The 18,067-nt window shown below is 37.5% G+C and overlaps 1 protein-coding gene across 1 annotated transcript; it reads right to left on the bottom strand.

Annotated features, from left to right (window-relative positions):
• Positions 1-14,684: 14,684 nt before the first annotated feature.
• LOC110291397 (large ribosomal subunit protein eL31) lies at positions 14,685-15,140 on the bottom strand. The gene has a single exon (XM_021158528.3). The coding sequence runs from the start codon at positions 15,108-15,110 to the stop codon at positions 14,733-14,735; it is 378 nt and encodes a 125-aa protein (XP_021014187.1). The 5' UTR covers positions 15,111-15,140; the 3' UTR covers positions 14,685-14,732.
• Positions 15,141-18,067: the final 2,927 nt, after the last annotated feature.

Here is an 18,067-nt window from a genome sequence, read left to right as displayed (position 1 = left end):
AAGGAAATAGAAGTCATTAAAAACCTCCCAACCACAAAAAGCCCAGAGACAGATGGTTTTAGTGCAGAACTCTACCAGACCTTCAAAGAAGAGCTAATACCAACACTTCTCAAATTATTCCAAGAAACAGAAACTGAAGGAAAACCACCTAATTCATTCTATGAAGTCAGAGTTACTCTGATACCTAAACTACACCATGACCCAAGAAAGAAAGAGAATCCCAGGACCATTTTCGCTTATAAATATTGATACAAAAATATTCAATAAAATTCTCACAACCTGAATCCAAGAACACATCAAAACCATCATTCACCTCAATCAAGTAGGCTGATTGGGATTCAGGGATGATTTAATATGCGAAAATCTGTCAACATAACCCACTATATAAACAAACAAAGAAAAAAAATCACAGATCATCTCATATATAAACATGCTATTTCTGGTCAGATGTATATAAAAATGTCACACATTTATAAAGGATTTATTACAAAGTTTTATAATAATATTTACTGTTTGATTTTCCTAGAGTGTTATCATTTCTACTAATCTAAACAGTGCACAAAATTTTTCAAGTTAAAAATATTTAAGACATTTTATACAATTTATGTATTAATACATAACATTTTAAAATATCACAGTGATTATAAGAATTTTAATAACTTAAAAATCTGACTTAATGCTACACCAGTATTAAAATGTGAGGGCTAAAGGGCCAATGGAAATATAAAATCTGTACACTTCAGGTAACTGTACCACAAGTCCAAGAGTAAAGTAGAATTTATTGAGAGAATATTGGTGACTAGTGTGAAGAATTTAAGACCCATCAACACCAGACAAGTTCTAGAAACCTCAGCAATAGGGAGACTAATCTTTCTTTTGAAGTCAGAATCCGTTGGAGTCAACTGACCCATTTCAAAATAATTCTCTGTCTTTCAAAGTTCTTTAGTTCCAGGATGGTGAGAATCAGGCTAGAAGCATGATTCTTTTGTCAATATTTTGATACTTAGGGGCTACCTGAGACAATCATGTTGGGCCTGTTCTTAATTATCCTTCATTGATGATTGTGAGAGTAGAGGGCATTTCAGTTGTGTTGATTTTGCATGCTTCAGTAGTATCATTTTAAAACTTAGAGTGGTGTTTTCAATAGTCTTTGATGCGAACACTGCTCTCAATAAGCAATTTTTCTTAAGATTTATATTTAATTATTTTCTTTAGAAACACCTTATCCTGGAGATTCTGTGTTACTTTAGAAGAACAAGTAATATATCACTGGCCCTAAAAGTGGTTAGTTCTCTACATAATTAATCATTATATATATTCAAATAAGTTTTTAAGACTGAATTTAAAATTAATTTGGAAAGTTATTTTTTTTTCAAGCAATGCACAGAAGTTTAGTCTGTGCTATTTCATCCTGAAGCTGCAACATTACCAGGAAATACGATTGTGATGGGCCATGCAGGGGGAACAACAGATGACTGACTTTAGAACTCATGGAATCTAGCTCACTGGTCAGCACAACCATCTAGCTGGGTCTGATTAGGAGAGGCAGAGCCCTAGGGACTGAATACCCTGAGGACTATGTATCCTGAGGACTTCGTACTGTTGTGGGTTTTACTTTGCTTGTTGCCTTCACATCCCTTTTAATCTAAGAATTGTATGAAAACTCACAATAGTAGCACTCAGTCTTTCTCAAGCATTGCTGCTCCAGAAGATTGATGATATAATCACGGCCCTTGGAAAGAACTTAGAAATGTAGATTGTTAGCAATGGCCACCACCCCTAGAACGCATTTGGAAGAATAGATTCTTAGTGAGATTAGGTTAAGATGTTTTTGTTAGTGGCTCTGATGTACAAAATCTAAAGGAATGATTTGAAGCTAGGAAAGGCACACTCTTAATACTTGAACTAGGGATTTTTTTTTTTAAGGTCAAGGATCAAGAACAGTAGCAGCCCAAATAAGCACTGGCTGACGGGACTCTTGCTGAAGCTAGTGCTGTACATGACAAATTTCTTGTACCCAGTTTTACCCTCGGATTCATGATGTGACTTAATAAAATATTGTTAATGAGTAGATGTTCACCCTGAGGATTTAAAGTAGAAATGACTGAATGTTTCTAATAGAAAAGTTTAGATTTGAGATTCTTTTAAGATATTTTATAACATTGATTTTAAAAATTGTTTCATTTGTTTACATTCCAAATGTTGCTCTCCCTTCCAGGTCCCCCCTCCCAGAATTCTTCACCCCATTTGCCCTCCCCTTTGCTTCTGAGAGGGTGTTCCCCCTAAAGCCCCACTTGTCCACTCTGTTTACCTACCTACCCTTAGCTTGCCCCCACACATCCCAATTTTCTGGGGGCATCAATTCTCTACAGGATTAGGGACATCTTCTTCCATTGAGTCCAGACAAGTCAGTCCTCTGCTATGTATGTGCCAGGGGCCACAGGCAAGTCTGTGTATGTTCTTTGGTCGGTGGCTTAGTCTGTAGGAACTTCCAGGGGTCCTGATTAGTTGATACTGTTGTTCTTCCTATGGGGTTGCCATCCCCTTCAGCTTCTTCAATCCTTCTCATAACTCTTCCATAGGAGCCTCTGGTCTCAGTCCAGTGGTTGGCTGTAAGTATTTGCATCTGTCTCAATCAGTGGCTGGTTAAGATCAATAATAAAACAATCAATCCATTATTTGTAACATCAAATTGCTGCCTGCCAGTAAAAGAAACTGGCTGAGAAAACCACCTTGCTTGCTCATGCTCTGTTAATATCTGACACGGTGCTTAGTTTCCAGTGTATGTGGGTTCTTGGGAATACTTTGTTGTCTTTACCTGTGCTATGTTTTCTTTTTTTTTCTTTTTTCTTCATGTGACAGTATCAGGGAACACACTCTTTTGTCATAGTCATTCACTAGAAGAAAAATAGAATGTAGTCAAGTTTTAATTCTATATCACTTGAAAGATTTTGCTGGAATATATAAACTATGGGAGAAAAAATAAAGTTGAAGGCTGCTCATTGGACTTTGTTCCATCCAAAAATATGGGTGCATGCGTATATATGTAAAGTGTGTGGAGCTTTGCTACATGTACTGAATGTGTCTGTCTGACTGTCTGGCTGGTTGTTGGAGTTTGTCTTGCTTCATTTATTCTCTCTCTCTCTCTCTCTCTCTCTCTGTGTGTGTGTGTCTTTCCCATTTCTTTTTTCTCTTTTTCTTTTTACTGCCCTCTAAAGAGTTCAGAGTCACAGGGAGTGCCAGCTCCAATGAATCCAACTTTATTTCCTCAGAAAAGAGTCTGCTGAATGATTAATAGCCCACTTTACACCCTCACCTCTGTTTCCCCTGACCTGTCGAAACTGGCCTTTGACATAAGATGTTCATTTCTGGGAAATGGAAAGTGTATACTTCATTTCACCAACCTGTGATTATTCAAGAGAAATAAAAAGTTTATGACTGTTACACTTGTGTTATCTGACATATCTTCTATGTATATCAACAGGTATATGTGCCTTTGGAAGGGCAAGCGAGACATGATCTTGCTCCTTGAACTCACATTTTTAACTTGAGTTTCTATTTAGCATAGCTGATGTCCCATAACAGGAATAATTTGTCACTACAATATCAAGATTTAAAACTTTTTTTTTCTAATTTTTTTATTATGTATTTTCCTCAATTACATTTCCAATGCTATCCCAAAAGTCCCCCATACCCTCCCCCCCACTTCCCTACCCACCCATTCCCATTTTTTGGCCCTGGCGTTCCCCTGCACTGGGGCATATAAAGTTTGCATGTACAATGGGCATCTCTTTCCAGTGATGGCCGATTAGGCCATCGTTTGATACATATGCAGCTAGAGTCAAGAGCTCTGGGGTACTGGTTAGTTCATATTGTTGTTCCACCTATAGGGTTGCAGATCCCTTTAGCTCCTTGGGTCCTTTCTCTAGCTCCTCCATTGGGGGCCCTGTGATCCATCCAATAGCTGACAGTGAGCATCCACTTATGTGTTTGCTAGGCCCCGGTCTAGTCTCACAAGAGACAGCTATATCAGGGTCCTTTCAGCAAACTCTTGCTAGAGTATGCAATGGTGTCATCGTTTGGAGGCTAAGTATGGGATGGGTCCCTGGATATGGCAGTCTCTAGATGGTCCATCCTTTTGTCTCCCACCCCATCTCATAAGATTTAAAATTTTATCTTGTGTGTAATAATAAATTTCTAATAAAATTGGGTTAGTATAAGTTATTTTTTTCTCCTAGAAATCCATTCCGTGATGATGACATTTAACTTGGGAACACTGGCTCTTGTTTAGTGTTGATTTTAACACTCAATGACTCAAAAGTTGAAAAAAAATGTTTTGAGTATTCTGTGTTATAGATAAAATTGTTATAAATGGTGGTTACAGCCAAAGTACAAATGACTGGAATATTTTCTGGAAAATAATAGTGTTTCCTTGAGAGAAGATTTTCTTGACTCAAGCATGTTCAGGATATGCATTGACTTATTTTTTTTGTTGTTGTTGTGGTTTGAGGATTCTCTTTAAAATCTTTCTTTCTTTCTTTCTTTCTTTCTTTCTTTCTTCCCTTCTTTCTTTCTTTTTTTCACTCCAGATTTTATTCTACCCTGCCCCTGTCCACCCTCCGACTGGTCCACACCCCATACCTCCTCCCCAATTCTGTGTCTACATGAGGATGCCCCCACCCCTCATTCTCCACCCCACCTGACCTCTAAACTCCTTGAGGCCTCCAGTCTCTTTAGGGTTAGGTGCATCTTCTGTGATTAAACTCAGACCCAACAGTCCTCTGCTGTATATGTATTAGGGACCTCATATCAGATGGTGTATGCTGCCTGTTTGGTGGTCCAGTGTTTGAGAGATCTTAGAGATCCAGCTTAATTGAAACTGCTTAGATGCTGTTGAAATGATAGAAGGGAAATGACAGAATGTCTCCTTCCACAGGAAGGGAGAAAGGCATTAGCTCCTGTTTCTAGGTTCCTGACTTGTTCCTTCCTATCATCACTTCATTTGGTGATGAACAGCAATGTGAAAGTGTGAGCTGAATAAGCCCTTTCCTCCCCAGCTTGCTTTTTCGTCATGGTATGTTCTTGAAGCAGTAGAAACCATTTCAAGACAGTGACTCAGATTCATATAGTAGTAATTTATGTCCATTCTAGATTTATATTTATATATTATTGAATATTATTATATTATGTACTTATAATTTAAATGACTCCATAGGCCTTTAGTATTTTACTGATTTCTCTAACAGACCTGGAATCTCTTTTTGAACAAGAAAAATGGTTTCTGTGTTTTAAAACACAAACACAGCAAGGTACTTTTATTCTAGTTGAATACTGTTGAGTATAAAGCTGAAATGAATAATTTTCTAATTTAACAGATGCTTAATATTTAGAAATCAGATCCAATCTTTGTAAATCTAAATATTTGTAGATCCTTGTATATTTAATTTGGATAATAAAATTGTTACTTTCTTATGTTTCATTATTGTATGTTATAAAGTCTGAGGATTTGAAAGTGAATTATTAATTGTTCCAAGACTATAAACGTATAGAATTCACAGATAATTTCCATCAGTCATTTATTTGTTTATAATTGAGTTATTCAGATTATTACAGCATGAACTTCAAGACCTCGGTATTCAAACTATTTTATTCATACTTGGCTTCACCACAAGATGTGAACAAAAGATTGCTAGGCATGTATTCCTCCTGAGTATTTGAATAATATCTGACTTCTACGTAATCCTAAGTTGAATACACTTTAGTTTATGAATAATTTCTTCAGTTAATGTATTTTGTGTCTTGTTTTCATTTTAGTGCTTTCAATAATCTATTTTTTACATAATTTACTGAAGAGATATAAGACGTTCATAATCATTAATTCATAGTCATATTAAGTGGCAGTAATGGATATAAATTTAGATGCTTAGTTTTTATTTGAATGGTGTATTGCTTTCTTAAAATATTTTTCTGATATTATGAATATTTTGCAGTTAAAAATTGAATGGCATGTTTATAAATGGAAATCAGAATCTTTGGAGGAAAGCTGTTGGCAGAGCAATTATTTTACACAAACAAGTGAATCTGTGGGAGGGGACCACACGAAGCTTGCATCCCCTTTTGAACCTTCAGGAGCATCCTCCAGGGAATGTCTGTGACTGCAGATTGTTTGAATGGCAGCAGTGGGGTGCACAGTAACACTGCCCCTCCAAGGAAGCACCACCTCATCTGACCTCGTCTGGGAGTTAATCAGGCGCCTGGTCCAGCCAGTCCACAGTGCAGTCTCCAACCATTTCCATTTTTTAGCATTTGGGGGCCGTGTGAGGACATCTTTTGTTTATTTAGTAGATCTTCACAGAAAACACTTTGTTGAAAACTTAAGTTAGACCTGATCTCACTGTGGGCTTTAGCTTATGAAAAGATGTAACTCTAAGAATTCTTGTGCTCTATGATATGTCAACTCTTGAGACATGTACCAGCTACTTTATGATGTTATCTAACAGCAGGCTATCATCTTCTGAGACATTTGGTAGGGTAAAGGGTATTACTCTTGGCTTTAAAGTGAGTACTTAAAGGATTATCTTTTCCATTCAATCATCTGTGGGATGTTAAATTTATGCATAGTTTTCTCTTTTAGTTTCTTACTTTCCATGACCACGAAATAATGCTTCTGAAAACGGAATTATATATAGCTTAAAACCTGAGCAGTTATTATTTTATGAGAAATGATGAACACTTTCAGTGAAGTATCCCAAATGTAAAGCTCTCTTAGGCACTATGGATGAGTCTGTGCTGTACCGCATGTTTAGCTGTGACCCTGCCCATAATTTCTCTGAAGGTTTAGTGGTTAAGCAAATGCTGGCAGCTGCCAGAGTCAACACACATATTCAAGAGCTTCAAGTGTTACTATTCATAGGGGCAGCATTAACTACAGCCTGCTTGTCTTGACTAAGAACTCAGCTTAGTGTATGTACCATTCAGACTTCCAATTCAGAAGGCTGAGCTTTTAGGTGTATCATGGTATTTATGAAGGTTTTGCTCATTTACTTAGCATTGCAGAGAAATAGGTATCTATTTCATAAGGTAAGCTGAGGTTTTGTAATATTAATTACCAAGACAATACCATTAAGATTTAACCATTTGAGTATATTTCTTCATGTTATCTTACTCATATAACTATATATAAATTGATCAAATATTCACTTCTCACCTTTCATTATATTTTTACTCAGAACATTTGTTTGTATGGATAGGAACTTCCTAGTCAATAAATAAAACTTAGGAATGAAATCTTAAATCCCAGACAGATTTATAAAGGTGTCCGTACAATGTCATATTTAGACTATAGAAAGAAATACTATAGAAATGGATTAATAATGTAAAAAACAAAATTAATTAGAAACACTTGCATGTTTGGAGGCTGAAATGTTATTTTTTCTTATTTTACTTTGTAATCATGAATTTTAAAAGGGTAATGATTATGGGAAAATAGTGCATAGTCACAATATTCCGTTGCAGCTACCAGAGAAGTCTGAGGGATACAAAATATCCTTCACTTGTTGCAATAAGTGACAAGTTAAGGCATTTTAAAAAATGGTTTTTGCTTTAATTCATTTTTAATGAAAGGCGTTTTATTTTGGCCCACATTTTCACAATTTTTAGTATATGGCAGGTTGGTTCCATGTTTCTGTGCCTGTGGAGAGTCAGAGAGTCATGACAGAGTGATAAGTTGAAGCAGAACCCTTATCCTTATAGCAGTCAAGAAATAGGATGAAGGCAAAAGAACCAGGGCAAGGTACGCCCTACAGAGATCTGCCTCCAATACACATGTTCTCCTTCCTGTGCAAGGCCCCCCTTTCTATACTTTCACCAGCTTCTAGCAGATCTCTTCTATCCTTTTACCAGTCTACTTTAATTAAAGAATTAAACCATTCAGTAAGTTAAAGACCCATGACCAAATCCTCTAGAATTACCACCCCATGTACAAGCCTTCTAATACAAGATTAACATAATTAACTTATAATACAAGATTAACTTTGTTAATCCAGGAACCTCTGAATCCAATCAAAATCACCATCTATATTAAGCATTTCAGTCCCAGCTCTTGTCAATTTTACACCAAAGCACACTTCTTAAGCCAAATCCAGTCTTCACATAAAGGCTACCAAGGACAGCATCAGGTTGAGAGAGGGTCCTGGAGGAAGGGGTGAATGAGAGCAGTGGAAGAATGACTCACAGTCAGTGATGGATGCAAGCTGACAGCTCTGTGATCTGCTCTAGATAGCTCTCTCCTGCAGACTAAAGCTATTTTTTATTTGTGAGCTACTTCCTCAGAAATTACATATCAGTTTAATCATTTATCCCTGGCTCCATTTTGATCATTCCACCATTCCACATTTTCTGACCAATCTATCATACTTCTGTATAGTTAGTATAGTTCTTAGAGTTTAACTATAAGAAACTTGCAGGGTAGAAAGGGAACAAAGGACACTTCTATTAAAATGCCCCAGTGTTCAGAGAGACGAAGGTCAATAACCTAAGTCCTTGTCCTCTTGTAGTGAGTCAGAGTATCTCTGATAACATGGAACTGTTCTCTCAACATTGTCTCAGGGTTGACCTCCAGGCTCAGGCTGTGGTCATTCACAAATAGTAGTAATCTGAGAGGATGAGGTTGCCTCTGACATCTCAATGAATACCTCTGTTTAGACTATATAGACAGACATATGTGCATTGCTACTTGTGTTTTTCTCAGAAGTTCAGGTTTATGTGACCATGTCAGTGCTTCAGGAAGAGCATATACTAACTGTTTATTAGATGTGCAGTTTCCTTGTTCCAGTTTTCATTTTCCTAGATTTTCTTACTTTATTTTTTCTTTGACAAGGTCTTATGTCAAGCTGCCCTTGAACTCAGTAGCAGGCGATGGTGCTGAGCTTCTGATCCTGCAGCAGCAACCTTACAGTTCTAAGGACTACACATATTCACTGCTCCAGCTCGTTTATCTTATGCTGGGAACTGAGCTCCAGTCTCCATGTTTTAGACACACTCCAGAAACTGAGTTACATCCTCAGCCCATTTCTGTATTTTTTTTAAACCTGATACTGTAATACTTATAAAGGCTTCACTTTACAGTTGACATAAAAAGGAGTGTTAAGGAAAAAAGCTTTTTCAACTAACAAAATAAACCCAGAAAATACACATTTAAAGCATAAGTTGACATAGTAAGGTAGATATCAAAAACAAAGTTCAAGCCACAAAGTGTTAAAACACACACACACACACACACACACACACACACACACACACACACACACACACCCTGTATGGTAAAGGCATCTGTTTACATTGGAAATTCATATTCATGAATAACATATAACAACACTTACTGATAGTGCTCTACTGACATTTAGAGATACATTTTTTTTTCTTTTTTACTGGTGATGCCTCCAGTATTTTCCATTAAAGCGTAATGTTAAATTTTAAAGAGCTATGTGTAGTTTTCATTTATAGAACATTCCTTTAAGAACAATTTCATGTGATTAGCAAAAACAAATACTTGTTAGATTCTATCAAATGCCTCAGTAACATCTATGAGGTGGCCAACTGGATTTTTGTCCTTTGAGTTATCACCATGATTATTATTTATCTGTTCATGTATTCCTGTAATTAAACCCACTGGGTCATATAATCTTATAATGGTTGTCATTTTATTATCAAATACTCATCGACATTCATAAATTTAGTTTGTCTGTATTGTTCTTGGAATTTCAATTAAGTACTGAACTCAATTTTACATTTCATTCCTATGGAATAGAAGTCTCTAGAAACAAAAATAAATTGTATTAAGTAGTCTTTAAAATTAAATATTGACATAAGCTTGTGTTTTGGAAAGATAAAGGAAAATTTCCATTTATAAAAACAAGTCATTTAATACTCTATTTTTATTGTAAGTGATTTAGCTATTTTTTATTTTCCAAGAAAATGACCAATTTCATCTATAATTTCAAAGATGTACTGGAACTGTAAAAACAACATTGGAGTAATTAAATTGACTCATCTGTAGCTCGGGTATGTCATTGTGTACTGAAGAGGCACAGATATCAAATAAGTGTGATTTTTCTATAGCAATTTCTATTCACAAAGTAGAAGTTTAGAGAAAGGTGATTAAATGGATATAAGATTTCCAAGTTTTGTTGTTTGAATATTTTGAGTTTTGAAGACAAGATCTTGCTAACTCTGAACTCTATCTTCTCCTAGCCTTGTCTTCAGACGCTAGGACTGCATGTAGGTCACATGGCCCTGGGCTAAGATTTCAATTTTTTAACTGAGGTTGTGCACATAGAAATTAAGGAATATTATATGATTTTGAATACTTCTTTACAATTTCAAAGTGCAATAGGAGTGACAGAAGACAAATTACTGTTATTCTCCTTAAGACATTTTCCCTCATTGCAAGCTTCTGTAGAAATCCATATCCTCAAAGGAAATATTAAACATTAAAGAGATTAATTCATTCTATAACCTATAAAAGATTTGAGAGGCCATTTAGAGAGTATTTAGGACTAGGATATGCAAACAGTTAGATGGAAGACAAACATTACAAACCCTACATGAAATACAGGATTAAAATTTACAGGACTCTTAGTTTAGGGACAGGACAAAGAATATATATTTTGAGATGTAATAAACATATCATATAAACACTTCACTACTTACATGTACATGCTATTATGTAGGAAGGGAAGGAAAGACTGAGAGAGTAAGAATGAGGTGAGATGGTCCAAATGTCAAACATCATAAATAGATCTAATTGCCTTTTGAATATCCCAGGTGGGATTTTTTTTTTTTTTTTACTATAGAGAGTACAATCTGTGTGGATGCAATGAGGTTTTGTTGAGAATGCTGAGAAAGTGTGCAGTAAAGAGAAACAAATAAAAAGCAGTGTTTTGCTGCACTTGTTAAGATGGGAGAAAAGAAACACATCTATGCATTGTAAGGAAGGAATAATGTAAGAGAAAGACTTAATAACACAGTATGTCCTGCTCAAGACCAGAGGGAAGAAGTTCAACTTCCCACAGGAACATTGAGGCACACTTTGAGCATGAGTTTAGACTAGTGTACATTGCTCAGTCGTCTTCAGAGACAAGCATCTTGATAGAGCATCTAATCCCACTGGTTATCCCTAAGCATATGTGCATGAGGGCAGCACTGACAGGTGAATGAGGGCAGCTCTAGCAGGTTCATAGACGACAGGCAGGTGCATTATTTTATTTTCAGCACTGGAAGTTTAAGGTAAGTCACCAAGGTCTCCTCAGGGACTCACAGACAAATAATGGCTACATAATGATACTCTGTTTCAAAACAGAACTACAAAACAAAAATTGGCTATGTGAGTTGTATGTGTATATATGTGTATCAATAATAATCATAGAAGATGTCAAACTCTTAACTAAGCATAGGAGGGCACCGGAAGAGTTGAAGAGGGAGGCGTGGAAATTATATATATATGGTATTCATGTATGAAATTCTCAAACTTATGCAATTAAAACTGGCAAAGGACTATAGAAAAGTGTGAACTTTTCTTTGTTATTTGTTTTGTTTTGTTTTAATTTTTCATTTCATTTCTTTTTCTTTTTATCATTTCATTTCCTTCCTTCTTTCTTTTAACAAAATGAGAATTCTGGATGCAGCAAAGGGGTAAGAGAGTTCCTTCTACAGTGAGTTTGGAAATAAAAATATTTGTCCTGGATTACAATGAAGTTGGATGTGAGTATATTGCTTTAGTTCTAGCTCAAGTTGAAAAACTTAAATGCTGTGCATAGCATAATATTCAATGTTTTATTTTATTCTACTTTATTTATTTATTTATTTATTTATTTTACTGCTTTGGGTTTTTATTTATTTGATAGTATCTTCATATACTCAGGTGGAATGTAGAAAGGAATTAGATAATTTTATGAGGACATAGAAGAGGATTAAAGTTTGAAGTAATCAATTCCACTATCTGTATTAAAAACAAAAACAAAACTGGATGTGATAAATTAGAATGAAATCAATGGTTGGAAAAAATGTTTCAAAGAAATTGGAGAGGATTTTGTCTATAAAATTTAATTTACTAAAAGGTTTAAAGAAAATAAAAGACATAGAAAAAGGATGTGGGAAGGTATGAACTGTTAAAGATTGCAGAACTTGTGTCTTTAGAAGGCAAAGGTTTGTAAACATGAAGGTAACTTAGATAGGCAAACAAACTGAATATAAAGGTCACATTACAGGAGAAACAAGCACAGGTAGTGACATCTGTCTCTTAAGCTGCATGGTTGGGAATATTATTTGAATCCTGTAACTTTCAACAACATTATTAGTGACAGTAAAAGATTGAGATAAGCATTGGCTGATAAGCAAATGGGTATTGGAAAGTGTGGGTGAAAAATGGAATCTCATGTCCAGTCCAGGGATTGGGCTGCTGGGGTGCGGGAGAGAACCCCCACGCCACCGGGTAGGCATTGGACTGTGAGAAGCCGCGGGATCCTGCTCTGGGTGTTGAGAAGTCGCAGTCTGAGGTTCCCGTGGAACTTGCTGGAATTGGCTTAGAGTCACTAGGCCTGCAAGGAGTGTGATTCTGGCCTGGGGCTGAAGAGACAAGGCCAGGGAGGAGAGTCTTTGGCTTGCTCAGCAGCTTGGGTTGTCTGGTGGCCTTGTCTGGAGCGCAAAGGGGCCTCTGGAGACACGTGGCTCTTTAGAGGAAGTCCTGCTCCATTGCTCCAGCATGGTGGATCCTAATGAGAAGAGGCAGCCTATTGTTTTAAGGTGTTTATTGTAGAAAGGCAGAGAGAGGGAGAAGAGTAGAGAAGTAGGGGCCGGCCATGACCACGTGGAGAGAGGGGGGAACAGAAGACAGGGAGAACAGAAGCAAGAGGGCAAGACAGTAAGAGCAAGAGGGTAAGAGAGGGAGGAGGGGGCAAACAGCCCCTTTTATAGTGGGCTGGGGCTACCTGGCTGTTGCCAGGTAACTGTGGGGCAGAGCATACCTGACTGTTGCCAGGTACCTGTGGGGGTGAAGTCCAGACAGAATACCTGGAGTTTGGGGCACTGCCTATATGACTGATGGTCACACACCTCATTGCGAGGGGCTGTGGGGGGTTGGCTGTAGCTGCAAAAGGAGCCAGGGGCCCAGGAGGTGTGGCTGAATACCTGCTGTCCCTTAGGATCACTGGAGTTCAAGGCCTGTGCTCCACTGGGGACCAGGCTGTATGTGCATAGCTCACTGCCCCACAGGAAAGCTTGTGACAGTTATTTCTATCATTTCTGTTGATTAGACCCTACACATTGAGGGTGTTTTGTCAAGTGTACCATAGTCACCTGTAAAATTGTTAGTGGATGTGAGTTAAGAGCCAGAAATATGTCAGGAAATAATAGCAATGATTTCTAGAGACGATTAAGTTAGATAATCTTGTAGCAAAATGAATTTTGTTTTTATGTCCCAAGTGTACTAAAAATAAGTCTAATTATTAATTCGTGGTTAAATAGAGCTTCATTTCAACTGATATACATTTGTTCCTGGAAAAGAGTAAGGTAGAACTGAATGTAAAATCTTTAGCATAGAAATTCCAGGTTAGAAAAAAAGAAGAAAGAGGAAAAGGAGGGAGAGGAGGAGAAAGAGGAGGAGGAGGAGGACATTCCAGTGTCCCTGTATAGAAGAGGCTCCCAAGAATTAATGAGATGATCTTAGCTAAGATTCACAACACTGGGGCTATGGAACCTAAAGAAGCCACCTTCTGTAGCCAGGTAGGAGCTCCAATGTAGTGATAGGAACATCAATATGCCCACAAAACTTTCAACACCAAATTTAAATTGTCTACAAGAAATGAAGGAACAAAGGATGGAGCAGAGACTGAGGGAGTTACCAAGCAATAACTTTCCCAACTAGAAACCTATCCCATGGGCAAGCGCCAGTCCTTAACAGTATTAATGATACTCTGTTATGTTTGCAGACAGGAGTCTAGCGTGACTGTCCTCTGAGAGGCTCTACACAGCAGCTGACTTAGACAGATGCAGAGACCCATAGCCAAACATTGGATGGAGCTTAGGGACTCTTATAAAAGAGTTGGAAGAGGAATTGAGGGCCCCCAAAGGGAATAGGAACTCCACAGGAAGCCTATCAGAGTTAACTAACCTGGACCCTTGCGGATCTCAGAGACTGAACCACCAAACAAAGTGCATATATAGGCTGGACCTAGGCTCCCTTGGAAATATGAAGCAAATATCCACCTTGGTCTTCATGTGGGTGCCCCCACAACTAGAGCTAAAGCTGTGGAATACCTTCTCCTAACTGGGCTGCCTTGATTGGCCTCAATGGGAGAGGATATGTCTCGCCCTGCAGAGACTTGATATGCTAGGGTAGAGGGATCTTTAGTGGGAAGTTCTTTATCCTCTCAGAGGAGAAGGGGCTAGGGGAATGGGGAGAGGGATTGTGGTTGTTGGAACCAAGAAAAAGGACATCAGTTGGGAGGTAATGTGAATAAATATATGTAAAAACCAACCAACCAACCAACCAAACAAACAAACAAACAAACTAAAATCAAATATTCCTCTAAACTGTAAAGACATATTTGCCCAAGGAGAGAGAACTTCCTGGAATACTGGGAGCTGTTCATCTAAGGTAACAAGCCACATGTTTTTGTTTCTTTTTTTTTTTTTTTTTTTTTTGCAGTTGTGCAACTTTATTTGACATGAGCAGGTTAGTTCTCATCCACATTGACCGTCTGTAGATTTTTGAATGTGGTAACAGGCACGTAAGTCACCAGCGTATAGAGCTTGTTTGGGGAATCTTCATCCTCATTACGTTTTCTGGACAAGCGCACTCGGATGCGATATGGAACGTTCCTTATTCCCTTGGCCCAGACGGCCTTATTGAGCCTGGTGTCAATGCGCACATCTGGTGTCCCCATTTCCTTCATGGCAAACTTCCGAATTTCTTTGAGTGCCCGAGGAGCACGCTTCTTGAAGCCCACTCCATGGATGCGCTTGTGAATGTTGATGGTGTATTCTCGGGTCACCACCTCGTTGATGGCAGAACGGCCCTTCTTCTTCTCGCCACCCTTCTTTGCGGGAGCCATTCTGCAGGGCCCAAGTAGGAAAGGAAGGGCGCGAGGGTTTGTGGGAAGGAAAGTCGCGTAGCCGTACAACTTCCGGGTCACGGGGAGGCCATGTTTTTGTTTCTGTAAAAAAGAAGCTTGGTGGCCGCAACTGCACTTATACACCTATATGTGCTTGATCACATGTAGGTGTATAAGCAGAAAGTACTTCAGCATGTATTTTTGTACCTGATTTGACAAAGGTGGGAAGTACAGAGCCTTTTCATTTTGCCTTTTTGGGGGGTGGTGGTTGAAGAGGATTAGAGACAGGGTTTCTCTGTGTAGCCATGGCTGTCTTGGAACTCACTCTGTAGACCAGTCTGGAAATCCTGGGTGTAGCCTTGGCCACAGTCCAGCATCCTGGTTAATATTTAATAATGCTTGCTTCTAATTTTCCTCAAAAATTGTGGTAGTGGCTTACTCTCTTCAGGTGGGATTAATATTTAAGACAATAGTGTATGGAATCAGTTGCTTGATAGCCAATGATCATTAAAGTAATAACTGCCATGCATATTGGTGCTGTTAAATGCAAGAAAGAAAAGATATGTTCCAAATGTAAATAGGAACGGTTTGAAGTGCACTGTTTGAACCTAGCTATCCCACAGTACCATAGAACCAAATTAATATCACTAATTCAGGCTAATATAACTAAAATTTAAAATTGAAGTTAATAAAATCTATAATATAAAAAGAAAGGAAATAGGAGGTAACATTTAAATATGACATAAAATAAAATAACCTTAACTAAATCTGTTGAAAATTTAAGTGTGAATGACTCAAACTATAGTCTTATTCCATTTCAATAATATTGTAAAACAATCACTAACATGTTCAAAAGTTTCATTTTTATTTTTTTATTATTTTTAAAAATTATTCATTTATTTTATGTATGGGAGTACACTGTAGCTGTCTTCCAACATACCAGAGGAAGGCATCGGATCCCATTACAGATGGTTGTGAGCCACCATGTGGCTGCTGGGAATTGAACTCAGGACTTCTGGAAGAGCAGTCAGTGCTCTTAACCTCTGAGCCATCTCTCCAGCCCCAAGTTTCATTTTTAAAGGAGCAAATTATTTCCCGAGGTTATATATTAACGAACTAAAATTCCTCATAAAATGTATTTATTGATCATTTACTGGTATTTATCTCAGACAGGTAAATTTTCATTTTAGTAGTAGAATACTGTTTATATGAGACTAGACACAATATATTACTTAGATACATGAATTTTAGCTCGTTATGTCTATTAAAACTGTGATTAGAAACCTAATCCAGGGCAGACATCTCATTTGTTGGCCTTGGGCAGCATGTGGGTAGCAGGCTGATGGGAATCACAAGCCCACTGTGGGAGTCATGATTAGCAGCTCCTCGGGCAGCTGACAGGAACAATTGCCCATCATCTGGATATGATAGTCGCTTATTCAAATCTTAGCCGTCTGAATTCCTCTTAAAATGCCAACTCTGAGATATTCTGCAATAATTGGAACAACATTTTTAAGCTTCTAAAAAAACACAAAATAAACCTTAATCATTGTTTAGTAAATTGCTCATTTAGAAATTGTTTTGTAATTAAGGGGTTAGTGGTATAAGCCAAACCAGATGATAGTATTATTCACAATGCGTATTATACCATATGTTTAGTGCATTCAGTGAAAAAATTTAAAAGATGACTGTGTTTTGTTCTAAGTCATCCAGCAGGGAGTTGATATGGGTTTCACAGATGATGACATTTTATAGAAGCTGCCTTGTCTTGAAGACACTGCTGGGTTTTTGTTTGTTTGTTGTTTTTGTTTTTGTTTTGTTTTGTTTTTTATGGATGCATTGGGGAATCAAGAGGGCGGGAGGGAAGCAGACAGAGAATTGATCTCTGGCTCAAAAGTAGCAACTCCCAAACACTTACAAAATTTTCCTTAGGCCTTTTCAGAAGTTGTGAGACTATTTGGTCAGTAGAATGCACTTTTAGCCAACAAGGGATCATTTTCTCCATTTTATAGAGGCCCTATAACTTTTTCCAAGTAGCCAACCTCATAAAAGCACACAAATAGTGCTGGATATCTTGTTAGATACAGATGAGTACATTAAAAAAAGAAAGAAGGAAAGAAAGAAAGAAAGAAAGAAAGAAAGAAAGAAAGAAAGAAAGAAAGAAAGAAAGAAAGAGAGAGAGATTAAAAAAATAAAGAGGAAAAGACCAAAAAGAGTATTGTTAGAAAACCTCATTTAGTTCTTAAACTAAATTTCAAAACCTTATTTTGTTCTTTTTTTTTTTGTACATGTTTTTCTTCATGGCTCATGGAAAAACTTTCCAAACCTCTATAAACATTTAATTAAGGAAGAAGGTTGCTGCTTGTTTGTCATTCAGCCCTTTTGTGGCCAAACCATTAATATGCAAACTCATATACCTACAGCAATAACATTAAAATTTGCACATGCCAGAATCATGTGTGTCTCTGTTAGGGTGCCCCTTTTATTTCATTTGCCTCATGTTGCTTCAAAAACAAATATAGGGCGGGCTTTAACTTTCCACAGTTCCCAGGACTATTAACACATTAACAGAAAGTACTTCCAAATGCTAATTTGCCAGGACTGTAGGGCACCATCATCTGCTAGATCACTACAAGAGCTTTCCATTTATATGTCTGAACTCTTTCTTTCTTTACTGGAACTTCATGAAAGCCAGAGTACATCTTTTACAACTGTCAGATCATATCAAAAAAATTCTCAGAAGGGTTCACATCTAATTCATAAAAATATATGGACCCTTGAACCTTCTCTAAGGCTCTGCATAGTTCCTGCACCCATCTCCTTCCTCTTCTTCCTCTTTTCCCATTTCCAGTCCACTGACAAGGATATCATTTGAGGCCTCTGCTGTGCTCTCCATCAGCTGTGTGTCAAACACAGAGGTGCCCATGTCCGCATTAATGCTTGTCTCAAATCTTTAA

This window comes from Mus caroli, unplaced genomic scaffold (genome assembly GCF_978045245.1).
Source record: "Mus caroli unplaced genomic scaffold, Mus_caroli_1 scaffold_3, whole genome shotgun sequence".
Classification (NCBI taxonomy): Eukaryota; Metazoa; Chordata; class Mammalia; order Rodentia; family Muridae; genus Mus; species Mus caroli.
The sequence above is the reverse complement of the archived record's forward strand: the minus strand, read 5'-3'. Positions and strand labels throughout refer to the sequence as shown.

What these genes read in the sequence shown, in the direction of transcription:
- LOC110291397 (XM_021158528.3), bottom strand. Translation starts at nt 15,110, where the DNA reads ATGGCTCCCGCAAAGAAGGGTGGCGAGAAGAAGAAGGGCCGTTCTGCC.